This window comes from Mobula birostris, chromosome 1 (assembly GCF_030028105.1).
Source record: "Mobula birostris isolate sMobBir1 chromosome 1, sMobBir1.hap1, whole genome shotgun sequence".
Lineage (NCBI taxonomy): Eukaryota > Metazoa > Chordata > Chondrichthyes > Myliobatiformes > Myliobatidae > Mobula > Mobula birostris.
The window spans coordinates 62,889,141-62,904,079 of NC_092370.1; the positions used below are offsets into that span (position 1 = coordinate 62,889,141).

Here is a 14,939-nt window from a genome sequence, read left to right on the forward strand (position 1 = left end):
TTTAATCCTCCAGCTGCCAAGGTGGGATTGAAATTTATGCCTCAGGAATATTCGTCTAGGTGTTCAGATAAAAGTACAGTAAATTAGCTGCCATATTATTATTTCCCATGTTTGATAAGAATACTGTGAATAATATTATGGTAGGATCCCTCTGGACTTTTGTAATAGGTGAGTAGTGAGGGCGTGGAAACATCATCAAAAGCAATTCCACCACCTCTCCACAAGCCTTTAAGCTTTCTGTGGTTTGTTGTAAAAAATTACCACAGAAAGTGATACTGTGGAAATTATTAACATACTTCAGATGGTGGCAGGAACATAAGCAGGATTGGTGGGAATATGGGGATGGCGATGTGATGGAGGACGCCTCACTATTTTACTGTTTCTAGCTTGGCTGTTTAGGGGCTATTGTTTCCCTATGTAGGTTAGTTAAAAATCATGAATAATTTTTATTATTGAGTTTGCAATGCCAACAATACATCTTCTGATTTTTGCATTGTAGAGAAGCTCAAAGCTATCAAAATATTTTATTTTAATTTGAATAGGTTGGCATCAAAGAAGGAATCAGGTGATCACTACGATTAAAAATAAGGATCTTCTTCATTTTTATAATAGGCCAAAATATAAAGCCTTGTATTATTATTTGTATTTTATCTTATGAAACAAATGCAAATATTTGGGAACTCAGGCAATGTTGCTGAGGAGAGAGTTTCAGGATTTAAACCAGATAGTGGTAAAGAAATGGTGGTATACTTCCAAGCCATGATGATGTAGGATTTGGATGGGAACCTGCAGGTGTTTGTGTGCTATCAGGTGCTCAAAGTTCATGTGCTTCTTTGTGCCAGAGGTAGTAAGTTTAGAAAAGACAGTTGAAATAGCTTTGGAGAGTAACTGCATCTTACCTTCTAACTAGGCACATTACAACTTTCCTGACTCAGAAAAGATTTCAACAGTTCCAGATGATCAGCAGTTCATATCGTGCATTTTGCTGATGATACACAATGTGGGCACATTCACAGGTTATGGAGCAGATGAATCTTTAAAGTGCTGGCTGAGGAGCAATCATCTGATGCTGCTTTGTAAGAGATGAAGTCAAGGTTCCTGTGTGCTGTTGGACCAGCACTCAGCATGCAGGCGAGGGTTATTCGATCACTCACCAGACTTGTGGATGTCAGGAAGTATATCACCTACTGTATGATTTCCAGTCTTATAGTATTTATATGGTTGCTCCAATTGAGATTCTGGATAATAGTGACAACAGGATACAGATAGTGGGGAACTTGATAATAGTAATGCCATTGGATGCCAAGGGTTCTTGATTAGGCTAATACCTTTTGCAGGTGGTCATTGTCTGCCAGTTTTGATATGACATTTCATCCCATTTTATTGCATTCAGTTCTCAGAAAATGTTCCCCTACACTTTTGAGAAAATAAATAGTGATTGGATTGATTATGTTGCAGTACAGTTCCATTCAGTCAACCTGTGACCTTCAGCTTCCAGATGTTTGTCATGTTAATGATCTCACTCATACTCTGACCTCATTGTTCCCACACTTTTCCAATGATATTCAATATACACTCAGGGAACAGCATCTTACCTTCTAACAACTTTCCTGACTCAGAACAGATTTCAACAGTTTCAGATGACCAGCATTTCATACCTTGCATCTTACATCTTTTATCTTCAGGTAATTTCACGTTCTTTTGGCCTCATCCATTTTACATCTCTCCTAGATTCACTTTTGTTATTAACTTCCCTTTACCACCACCTTCCATTGAATCATGATCACTCAAGTCTTTTAACGTCTTGTGATTTCCACTCTTTCAGAGGCCTTTAATTTGTTCTCTTTATTCCTACCCCTTCCACTATCTCCCCATTGTCAATTCCTCTGCCACTTAAAACTGCAGCATTTTCAGGTTTTATTTCCAATCCCAGACCATATGGCCAGTTTGACTGGCAGTCTGTCCATCACACTAAACATTTTCTTTCTCCTTTTCCTCATTTTGATCACGTTGTGCACCATCTACAAATGCCATTGCAATAACCTGCCAAGTCGTCTTTGATAATGTCCCCTCAATCTGCAGGCTCCACCACCAAGAAAGACAAAAAGAACCAGAGCATAGGAATACAAGCACCACTAAGCTTCTCTCCAAGTTACACTGTCTACTGCTTTGGAAAATTATCAGAGTTTTTTTATTTGCTGTCTCTCCAGAAAATATTGACCTAACAACACTGTCGGGTGTCCTGTAGAGATTCAAGAACATCCTGATTGCTGCCTTCTCAGGGTAACAAGGGATAAAAAAGATAACATTATAAGTAGGGAAGTATAAAGTGGTGCATTATGGTAGGAACACTGTGAATAAGTGACATGAACTAAATGGTACTCTTTCAAATTAGGTGCAGCAGCTCACAGTCCTCAGGCATTCTGTCCAGAATTTTTCACGTTAACAGGAACATTACGAACGTACTGGAATAGCAAATTGACTCTCGGTTTTTGTAATAATAAACAGAAGTTAGAGGCAAAGAAGTGATGCAACAACTTTATAAAACATGGGTTAGTCCAGCAAGAATGTTGCTCATTTCTCAGCACCACATTTCAGGAAAGATGTCTACAATTCAGACAGGATGGGGAAGAGATTTAATAGGATGGTAGTTGGAATGAACAACTTCAGTTAAATATTGTGACTGGAGAATCTTGCATTATGCTCTTTAGAGCCGAGAGATTGAGGGTTTAATAAATGTGCTCAGAACATTAGTGGGTGTTGATGGAACTAATTGTTCCCAGTGGCAGAAAAATCAATAACAAAAGGAATTTTTTTAAGGTGATTGGCAAAAGGATAGTGGCACAAAGAGGAAATATTTTTAACATCAAAGGTGTCCTCCTTCTTCAAAGATTGGTGTTTCCTTTCCTCCACCATTGATGTTGCCCTATCCCACATCTCCATTTCTCAGACATCTATGCTCACCCCACCTTTCTACTGCCCTACCAGGGATTGAGTTCCTCTAGTTTTCACCTACCACCTCATGACCCTCAGCATCCAACACATCATCCTCTGCAACGTCCACCATCTTCAACAGGATCCTACCACCAAACACATCTTTGGCTACCCCGACACTCCCTGCTTCCCACAAGGATCACTTTCTCTGTGATTCCCTCTCCACTAATCTCCCTCCAGGCACATTTCCCTGCAAGCAGCAGAAATGCTACACCCACCTATTCACCTACTCCCTCACTTCCATCCAGGCTTCCAGGTAAGGCAACACTTTGCCTGCGAATTGGATGGAGTTGTCCATTGTATCCAATGCTCCCGATGCAGCCTCCTCTACATTGGTGAGACTCATAAATTGAGGACCGCTTTGTCGAGCACCTCCACTCCATCTGCCAAAAGCAGAATTTCCCACTGGCCAATCATTTTAATTCCTATCCCCATTCCCATTCTGAGATATCAGTCCATGGCCTCCTCTTTTCCTCAATGAGTTTACTCTCAGGGTGGAGGAGCAAAACTTCATATTCCATCTAGGAAGTCTTCAACCAGATGACACGAACTTCGATTTCTCCTTCCGGTAATTTTTGTTTCCTTCCGCTCCGCTTTCCCTCTTCTTCTATTCCCCACTCTGCCTCTTGCCTCTTCTCTTCACCTACCTATCACCTGCCCTGGAGCCCCTCCTTCTTCCCTTTTTCCCATGGTCCACTCTCTCTCCTATCGGATTCCTTCTTCTCCAGCCCTTTACCTTTCCCACCATCCTGGCTTCACATACCGCCTTCTAGGTTGTCCTCCTTCCCCTCCCCTCCCCTCATCTTTTCCCTTCCTTTCCATTCGTGATCCTTGGCCTGAAATGTCAATGGCTTGTTCATTTCCATAGATGTTGCCTGACCTGCTGAGTTCCTCCAGCATTTTGTGTGTGTTGCTCTGCATTTCCAGCATTTGCAGAATCTCTCGTGTTTAACCCAATGAATTGCTGTGCTTTGCCTGACAGGTTAGTGAAAGTACATTCAACAGTGATATTTAAAAAATGGATAAATACTGGAAGAGAAATTTTTGAAGACAATTGGGAAGACCAAAGGAATGGAATGGATTGGATATCTTTACAGAAGTGCCAGCACAGGTGTAATGAATTGAATGACTTCTTTCTCTGCACTTTTCCTTGATTTGATTGACCAAACTCTGGTTGATTTCTATAATCCTGCAGCATTAAATGTAGGGAGAGTGAGAGACGAGTTTTGTGTAGTTTCTTACTACATGGAACTAGGAATTAATTTGTTTACTTTAGTGCTGCGTGTTTCATGCTCAACTGAGGGAGAAGACTAATTTCAATCAGCTCTGAATGAATCTATTTTGCTTTGCTGGTACACCACTTGCTGTTGAATCCAGCACCCAATTGTCCTGAGGTTTTGCTGTCATTATGAGATTCACTCATTATGGGATCACACAGACACAGAAAAGATTATTCAACCCATGGTTTTCTGTAAAGAAACTCTGTCGGTCTTTCTCCTTTACCCTATTTTTGTAGGCACTGGATGTTTATAGCTGTCAAGTTCTACTCATCTTCCGTTTGAAATTACTTCCACCACATTGGTATGAAGTGAGCTTCAGATCATCACCAATCATTGTACAGAAAAGTTGTTCCTACACCCCTAGCTGTTATCCAAAACCTTAAATCTGTGTTGTTGAGTAATTGTATCATTTGCAAATGCAAACAGTTTTTTTCATGCCTACCTGTCCTGATGTTGCACACTTCCCTCCACCAATTTTGCTCCAAAGAGAAAACAGAACCTCATCTTCTCCAGCTGCAGACTTCAAAAGTCTCACATTTGGAATTATTTTGGTGAATCTCCTTTCTACCTTCTCAAGGATTTCCACAATGTTCCAAAACTGTGGTGGCATAAACTTGGTGCAACGATCTACTTATGGTCTAATCAAATCTTTATACAGCTTTCTGTTGTTGTGTTCAAAGCTTCTAGTTATGATACCCAGGAGTATATTTGCTTTGCTAACTACTTTCTTTATGTGTCTCTTCAAAAATCTATGCACATGAACCTTACAGGTTTCTCTGTTCCCTCACACATTCTGTAATTTGATCTGTACTGCCTCCTCGAATTCTTTCTGTCAGATGCGTCACCTTACACTGATCTTCTTAAAAACTATTTGCAATCTATTTCCCCATTCTGCAAGTCTATCTTGAGTTGCTGCAGTCAAAAATAATTGCAGTATAACTGTTGGCCAGAATGCCAAGTATGATATCTTTGCAAATCTTGGATCTTTCCTTTGCATTCCAATACCCAAATCATATATATGTATATATAAAATGCAGTGATTTTAGCAGTGACCATGGGGATCACTACAGTCTTCTAATCCAGATTTAAAAAATACCCTGAGTCACTGTTTCTGTCCTTAGGTTTTTGTTTCTTAATACTTTAATTCCATGACAATTCGCTCAGTTTAGTCAAATACAAACTGCATTTTACAAGTCTGCACAGGCTCTCCTCAATTAACTCAAATCTACCGGTGGTATCTGTTAATTTTTTTTCTCTCATTATTGTTTCTAAAACTTTACCTGCCACCACAGTTAAACTGGTGTCTGTGAGCAATTCTCACTTTGAATGGATCTTCACCCAGGACATGACCTCTTTCACATCTATTTATGTAGCCAAAAAGTTCTATTTTAACTTCATCAGTCCACAGGACTTGTTTCCAACATGCATCAGGCTTGTTTAGATGTTCCTTTGAACCTTTTGAATAGAACGTTTTGGCTGCAATGAGCAAAGGTATGTTTGGAGAAAAAAGGGTGCAGGATTTCATGAAAAGAACACCTCTCCAACTGTTAAGCACTAGGGTGGATCGATCATGCTTTGGGCTTGTGTTGCAGCCAGTGGCACGGAGAACATTTACTGGTAGAGGGAAGAATGAATTCATTTAAATACTAGCAAATTCTGGAAGCAAACATCACATCGTCTGTAAAAAAGCCGAAGATGAAAAAGGATGGCTTCTACAACAGGATAATAAACCTAAACACACCTCAAAATCCACAATGAGCTATCTTAAGAGGCGCAAGCTGAAGGCTTTGCCACGGCCCTCACAGTCCCCCGACCTAAACATCATCGAGAAGCTGTGGATAGACCTCAAAAGAGCAGTGCGTGCAAGACGGCCCAAGAATCTCACAGAACTAGAAGCCTTTTGCAAGAGAGAATGGGTGAAAATCCCCCAAACAAGAATTGAAAGAATCTTAGCTGGCTAGAGAAAGCGTTTACAAGCTGTGATACTTGCCAAAGGAGGTGTGACTAAGTACTGCCATGCAGGGTGCCCAAACTTTTGCTTTGGGCCCTTTTCCTTTTTTGTTATTTTGAAACTGTAAAAGATGGAAATAAAAAAGATCTCTTGCTTAAAATATTAAAGAAATGTGTCATCTTTAACCTTATGCCTCTTGGAAATCAGCTCATCTTTTACTCACTTAGCCCTTCACAGTAACAGAAATTTTGACCGGGGTGCCCAAACTTTTGCATGCCACTGTGTATGTATATATATATATATATATATATTTCTAATTGTAATTTATAGCTTTTTATTGTTATGAATTGCACTGTACTGCTGAAACAAAACAACAAATTTCACAACATTTGCCAGTGACATTAAACCTGATTCTGATTAGTCTGATGATAACACTTGTTGCATTTCAGAGATACCTGTTAGCAATGCCAGAATGAAATTTACCAGAATAAGAGGAAAACTCACACCACGAAGGTCAGTAGGTCTATTGAGTGCGTCTCATTCTACAGATAAGATCATATTTTTTAATGAGATAGATAAACAAAGCTTTGGTTAACGAAGTAGGTTTTAAAGAAGAGGCTGGTTTAGAAAGGCACAGAATATTAGGTCTCAAGCATGAGCATTAGAGTAGGGTTTTGACAGATAAAGACATAGTGGTTGCTGATGGAGTCTTTGAAGTTATGGTGATATGAAAGGTGCTGAAATTTGGCAGAGCATAGAGTTCTAAAGTAACAGCATTTCCACTCACTTTGAGGATGAAGTTAGTGATATAACCATGTGGAAGACAAATCACAAAAGGTAGAGCCATTTTTACACCTTTACATTTTCAGATGTAAAATACGAAAAATGTTTAAGGTGACAGTGCACAGGAACTGTTGACAAAATGGAATTATAATAGATGCAGGAACATGAACCACATACATTATTGTTCTTTTTTGTTGCAGAGGTAAATGATAACAAGAGTCTAATTATACATCATCCACCATATCCCTGGCTACTTAACTTTCCATTTAGCACAAGCAGGGAAACAGTATTCTGCTAATGTATTTCCAAACTTGATCTCGCATCCTGCGGAATTTTGGGCAGTGACCCCAGGATATAGGTGGTGGGGGTTTGGACTAGTGTGGTGCACAGGAGATGAGGGGAGTGGAGCACTAAAGCAGAAAATCTAATTTTCAAGGCTGGAGTGAGGCAGTTATTTGTCAATGATTAAATGCAAGTGTTGCTGTATAGTATCATTCTGTCAGCAGAATAATTCTGCTTGGCAAATGTATTCCCATGTAACAGGTGTAATTGATGTCAATGTAGAGCAGGATTCTAAATTGTCAACCTTTCTAAAACATTCCCATGTTGACCTTTCCATTTCCGCTGAATATGACAACCCCATTATCAGTTACTAAAATTCCGCCTGCAGTCAGGCACCACAGAAATTGTTTATGTTTCTTTATGTATGCACATACCATTTTTCCATTAGTGTTGGTCTGAATCCATAAAGTAATCATAATTCTTTGCTTCTGTTTGTCAGGTTAATGTAAATTGGTGCCACAAGGAGCAGTAAGAAGAAAAAGATAATAAAATAAAGCAAGCAAATCTAAGCCTCACCTCCTAATTCCAGAACTGATTATAGGGATGGGCTGATGTTTCCAGGTGAATAACTCCTAACTCATTTATCACAGCTGGTAAATTTCACACACAAGCTTCCTAATTGCTTTTTTCCCCAACATGTAAGAATTTTATGGTATTTCAGTTTACTTTCGGTCTGTTGACCATGAAAGGGATCTGCAGCTGTAGGTAACAATAAACTTGTGTTTGGATTGATGACCTTTGATATATTACTGCTAAGAATTCTACTTGACATTGGGGTGTCAAATAAATATACCGGCTATGAGGAATAACCCTATTTTGTAAAATAAATGTGCAATTTACATTCTTAGGTTGATCAGAAGTAAGGTGCAAAATTCAAAGCAGCATTTTAGGTATGCAAGGATGAACTTCACAGCATTTTAACACTTCTACTCTTGTCCTTCGCAACTGGGTCAATAACAACATGCAGATGAAATTTATTTATAAGAAAACATTCACTTTTGTCTTCAATTTAGTTTTTTTTTGGATGAACCTATTGCCAAACAATCTAAAAGAGAAAATTCAATAGTTCAGTTTATTGATCATTTTGAAATCATTGTGCTTGAATCATCAGTGTACATATAAATGCATGCAAAGGTAAGTCAAGGGAAGGTTTTCTTTATTTTCTGGCACCAATACATTAGCTTTATATACATACGGTTATTTTAAGATGAAGTGCACACTATTGGTGGAATATAAATTGTGTTACAGGCATACTTTAAAGATGTGATTGTGTGGGATGCAATTAATACATTCACTGCCACTCAAGCAAAACTGTTATGCAAACTATGTGGAAATGAGTCTGAAACTCAAGTATGCAGTCAGTGGCGAAATTTAGAAATGGATTAACTGGAGGATTCAGAGTGGGTTTTGAGAAATCACAATAGAAATCTGCATTGAAGAGACATTTGAAGTACAATAATCTTTTTTAAGAATACTGCGCCTCCATTAAAACCACAAAGACTGTTTATTGCTTCCTGTGATACTGCTTGCATTTATACTTTCCTCAGTACGTAAGCAAATTGAATTATGAAATTTGATTTACAAGGTCAAACTACTGTTGGGTTTCAGCACCAATTTAATTTGAGACCAAGCAGCAATCAATCACAATGGTTGTTAATTCTTTGTTGGCTTCTTTCATGGAAGTCCAAAACAGTTTTTCACTGATTGCAAAATCCATATCAATATGAATGGGTCGTGATTTTTTGCAGGATGATAAAAGTAATGTACAATTTGACTTGTGAGGGTTATTGTTATATAGAGGTGATATGTCACCTACTGAGATCATTAACAGTAAACTATGGGATATAATATATTTCTTCATTGACAATGAAGCAAATTCAGTCACAGACACAAGAGATTCTACAAATGCTGAAAATCTAGAGCAACACACACAAAATGCTGGAGGATCTCAGCAGGTCAGGCAGCATCTATAGAAATTAATAAACAGTTGAACTTCTCGGTAGAGGCGCTTCATCAGGACTGGAATGGAAAGGAGAAGAAGCCAAACTAAGAATGTGGGAGAAGGGGGAGCAAATCCAGTCAATTCAACTCCTTTGAAATTTCGGGGGTTACTTAATTTTTTTTGCTGATGAGGACAAATGACAAGAAAATATTTTCTAGATCCAGTGAGTAGTAAAGTGCTGTAGAACAGAGCTGTAAACACTTTGTTGTACATTTCCTGCTGTTCCTACCATTCAAGCCTTTGTAACACTGCAATTTTTTTTGAAAAGGTACTAGTAAGTCATAAATAGTGAACAGATTAAACCAGAGTTATTTAAACAAAATAAGCAGATGGCTCAGGAAAAGCAGGTTTCAAGCAATTGGGTTAAATCCAGCTCCATCAGGATATGACGAGCACTGCACTGGAGCGTAACTATTATTGTTCATTTACCTACCCTCCCCACCACTGAGGACACTTGCAAGAGGTGGTGCTTCAATAAGGTGGCATCTATCATTAAGGACACTTCTCATCTTGGACATGGGATAAATCCTGGCATGTTATCCACCTTTAAGCCAGGTAAGGGTTTGAGCATTCTGCTTTATTTATGGAGGGCTTTCACCGACCTCTTCACTGAATTCTCCACTATTGAGTTATTGTGAGCAACTTCAAAGAGACTATTTCATTTGTTATGTTATCACCCATCCACTTAGAACCTGAAGACTCTTTGTATCTTCTTCACAATCTGCACTGACATTTAGCTCATCTATTATCAACAAAATTGGATATCATACGCTTCATCTCTTAATTATAGGAAATGATTGTGAACAGCTGTGACTCAACACCAGTCCCCATGGCATCCTACAGATTACAGCCTCCTTGAAGTTTATTTCTTCTTTATTCTCCATCCATTACCAAATTCTTAGTCACAATCGGTATATTTCCTACAATTCCATGTGTTTAAAAAAAATTTTGTTCTATAATCTCTTGTGTTTCACCTTAAGAAAGAACTTCTGCAAGTCCAAGTACATTGCAATAGAGGGATGCCCTTTCAAAACAGAGATGAGGAGAAATTTCTTTAGTCAGAATGTGGTGAATTTGTGGAATTTGTTGCCACATGCAGCTGTGGAGGCCAGGACATTGGGTGTATTTAAGGCAGAGATTGATAGGTTCTTGATTGGACATGGCATCAAAAGTTACGGGGAGAAGGCCGGGAACTGGGGTTGAGGAGGAGAAGAGAAAAATACCGGCAATGATTGAATGGCAGAGCAGACTCAGTGGGCCAGATGGCCTAATTCTGCTCCTATACCTTATGGTCATCCATTGGTTCTCCCTTAATTACTCTGCTTGTTAAACCTAAAAAAACTCTAATAGGTTTCCACTTCTATAAATCCATATTGACCCTGCTATGTTATTACTCCCTGATAATTCATTTGATATTTTCCCTATTAATAACACTGGGCTAACTGGTCTATAGTCCTCCATTTTCTATTTCCCTTATTTCTTAAATGGTGGGATTACTTTTGCTTCCTCCCAATATGTAAGAATTGTTCTAAAATCTATGGAACTTTGGAAGATGAAATCACTATCACAGCTAACTCTTTCAATACTTTGGAATGAAGATTCAGGATGATATTTTGGCAATTCAGGAAAGGGATGGTGGGAGAATACACAGCAGTCCTCAATGAGCTGTCAGTGGAGGAAAGGGTAAGCAGCTTCATATTCGTAGGCATTGAGGCAGTCGTGATGAAGCTTGAGGAGACTTGGTACGTTACCAAAGACATTTTAAATTATTGTAGGAGTATGGTGGAAAGCATTCTAACCGGTTACATCACAGCCTGGCATGAAACGTTCAATTCACAGGATCACAAGAGAAGAGTTATACACACAACCAGATCCTACATGGGCACAGCCCTACCCTCCAGTGAGGACATTTTCAAGAGGTGGTACTTCGATACGGTGGCATCCATCATTAAGGACACTTATCATCTTAGACATGCTCTCTTCTTGTTACTACCATCAGGGAGGAGGTGCAGGAGCCCGAAGACCCACACTCCATAAGTTAGGAATAGGTTCTTTCCTTCCACCATCAGATTTCTGAATAACCCATGAACCCATGAATAAACATATAACCATATATAACAATATAAAAATTACAGCACGGAAACAGGCCATCTCGGCCCTTCTAGTCCATGCCAAACTCCTACTCTCACCTAGTCCCACCGACCTGCAGTTGGTCCATAACCCTCCATTCCCTTCCTGTCCATATATCTATCCAATTTAACTTTAACCGACAACATTGAACCTGCCTCAACCACTTCTGCTGGAAGCTCATTCCACACAGCTACCATTCTCTGAGTAAAGAAGTTCCCCCTCATGTTACCCCTAAACTTTTTCCCTTTAACTCTCAACTCATGTCCTTTTATTTGAATCTCCCCCACTGTCAATGGAAAAAGCCTATCGTTATTAACTCTATCTATCCCCCTCATAATTTTAAACACCTCTATCAAGCCCCCCTCAACTTTCTATGCTCCAAAGAATAAAGACCTAACTTGTTCAACCTTTCTCTGTAATTTAGGAGATGAAACCCAGGGAACATTTTAGTAAACCTCCTCTGTACTCTCTCAATTTTATTGACATCTTTCCTATAATTCGGTGACCAGAACTGTACACAATACTCCAAATTTGGCCTTACCAATGCCTTATACAATTTCAACATTACATCCCAACTCCTATACTCAATGCTCTGATTAATAAAGGCCAGCATACCAAAAGCTTTCTTCACCACCCTATCCACTTGAGATTCCACCTTCAGGGAACTATGCACCATTATTCCTAGATCCCTCTGTTCTACAGCATTCTTCAATGCCCTACTATTTACCATGTATGTCCTATTTTGATTAGTCCTACCAAAATGTAGCACCTCACATTTTTCAGCATTAAACTCCATCTGCCATCTTTCAGCCCACTCTTCTAACTGGCCTAAATCTCTCTGCAAGCTTTGAAAACCTACTTCATGATCCACAACACCACCTATCTTAGTATCATCTGCATACTTACTCATCCAATTTACCACTCCATCATCCAGATCATTAATATATATGACAAACAACTTTGGACCCAGTACAGATCCCTGAGGCACACCGCTACACACCGTCCTCCAATCTGACAAACAGTTATCCACCACTACTCTCTGGCGTCTCCCATCCAGCCACTGCTGAATCCATTTTACTACTTCGATATTAATACCTAACGATTGAACCTTCCATGTGGAACCTTGTCAAAGGCCTTACTGAAGTCCATATAGACAACATCCACCGCTTTACCCTTGTCAACTTTCCTAGTAACCTCATCAAAAAATTCAATAAGATTTGTCAAACATGACCTTCCACGCACAAATCTATGTTGACTGTTCCTAATCAGACCCTGTCTATCCAGATAATTACATATACCATCTCTAAGAACACTTTCCATCAATTTACCCACCACTGACGTCAAACTCACAGGCCGATAATTGCTAGGTTTACTCTTAGAACCCTTTTTAAACAATGTAACCACAGGAGCAATACGCCAATAACAAAGGTGCTAGGATGCATTATTATATAACTTGTGCCAATATAAACAGACGAAACATAATTTGCCCAGGACATTTTATGAAAGCAGTACCTCTTGATAACCTTTTTCCAATGCATTAACAGGAACTTTACGGGTCTACTGTACTAATATTGTTGTGTTCAACAAACATGGCCCCTGCATTCCAAACCAATTCAGTTTATAAATGAGGGTTGCAACTTTAATCACTCCTGACATACACTGTTTTGATGCATACCTGGAGGTACTGGCATGAACGTTCTTGCTGGCATGTTTCTGATTTCATGAGAGTTTTATTATCAAGGTTCACCGAGGATTTCTGATAAACTTCATGGGCTCGGCTGACAGTTAAAGTTGAAGACCACGAGCTTTTCTTCATGATCTGTGCATCAACGTTCAGGGGAATATTTACACAAGTTGTGCACTTCATGTCATTATTGCTGCGGGAAGATTTCAAGGTCTGTTCACTGATGGTATTGTAAGCTTCCATGAAGTACTGGGATGCTGAGCGGTCAGGACATCGACCCATGGTCATCACGTTTGTCGGTCCATGATAAAGGCATACATCACCATCCAGGTTATCCTCTGAGCTCCACCAACTTGAAATGTTAGATTTGTTCTTCAATTCTGACTTCCTTTCTCTGCTCTTGCTCCGTTTCCCACGTTTCACAGCATGCACCTCATCGGAATTTGCTTTATGGCCATTTATATTTCCCTTGGAAGGACCTTCCAGAGAATGGGACTTGGTAAACAACTTCTGCACTGAATGGACCAGATGGCGTATCCGTCCTGGACTTTCACTTCGCTGTTCCAGGGCTGACCGTTTATACTGCAATGTATGGAAGCCATCCCGGCGGATTGGGAGCTGCTTTTCAAACTGGTCCAGGAGATTAGCAGGTATCCGATTAATTTTATTGGATGTAGGTGCAGGCACGAGGGCACATTCATCCTTGAGATCATGATGTGAACTATAATGTCTTCTGGGAAAAGTACTGCTGGATATTTGGTCATTGAGTGGAACAGTGCAGTCTGAGTGAAAAGAGTTCCGCTGGGAGTAATATGAATGCTCCCCAGGCTGGGAGTTAACTGGACTGATTATGTATGGCTTCCTTTCCTGTTGATGGGCAAGTGCATCATATGAAAGGTCACAGTTGGCTGTATGAAGGTGGCCTCGGCTGCTTGATAACCCTTTCATTGTCGTGACTCAGACTTTTCCCAAGTCATTTAATACCTGTAGCTAGTATCAAGAGGTGTCTTGAGAAAGCCCTAAAAATCATAAAATGAAACAATTAGTGAGTAACATGGCAGTCCTCCAATAAAAATATCATTGAATTCTTGAAAACATTTTCTATTCCCTAAACCTTTACACACATACAAGAAGCTGATAAGGGATGCAATTAAAACAATCTCCACCATCTTATTCTTAGCTGTATTAAATGAACTTTTTTGACAAAGTTCAGATTATGTTTTAATCAGGTTTCAGACAATTATTTAAAAGTACAATCTCATTTATTTTGAGATCAGTGGTTGGTTATTGTACATTTGAAAAGTAACTTAATTGTTGAAGTAACTTTTTCAAATATCATTAAATTTCCCATGCACTAAAAATCCTGAGAAAATAGCACACAGATTAGGCATACTTTTGCCAACACTCTAAATTGAGTTGTCAACTTTAAACCATGACCCCTTGTTTTAGACAAAATATGTTCTGCACATCCATCCTATCAAAACCATTCCGATTCTATGCTTCAATCATAGCCTCTCATACAGTATTCCAGTTCGGTAAGATCTTTACATAGCAGTGTTAAAACCACTTTCCCCCTTTACTCCATTAGTATCTTTGCATTGTTCTTTTTGGATCTATGCATAGAATTTTATTAATCTAGCCACATGGAGCCTCATATTTCCTTTAATCTACTTCTAACATTCATTATTTGGCAAAATCTCTACTGCATCTTTTCAGATGGATACCTACATTTGCCAATATTAGAGTTTATTTGGATACATGCTTTTTGATCCC

At 39.2% G+C, this 14,939-nt stretch overlaps 1 protein-coding gene across 1 annotated transcript in view; it reads right to left on the reverse strand.

Moving 5' to 3' along the window:
* dlgap1a (discs, large (Drosophila) homolog-associated protein 1a) overlaps positions 1 to 14,939 on the reverse strand; it is a 334,277-nt gene that overhangs the window by 216,807 nt on the left and 102,531 nt on the right. The window contains exon 2 of the mRNA XM_072256043.1: positions 13,158 to 14,185. Coding sequence (XP_072112144.1) covers positions 13,158 to 14,114 — 957 coding nt within the window. The 5' untranslated portion in view covers positions 14,115 to 14,185. The remainder of the gene's footprint in view (positions 1 to 13,157; positions 14,186 to 14,939) is intronic.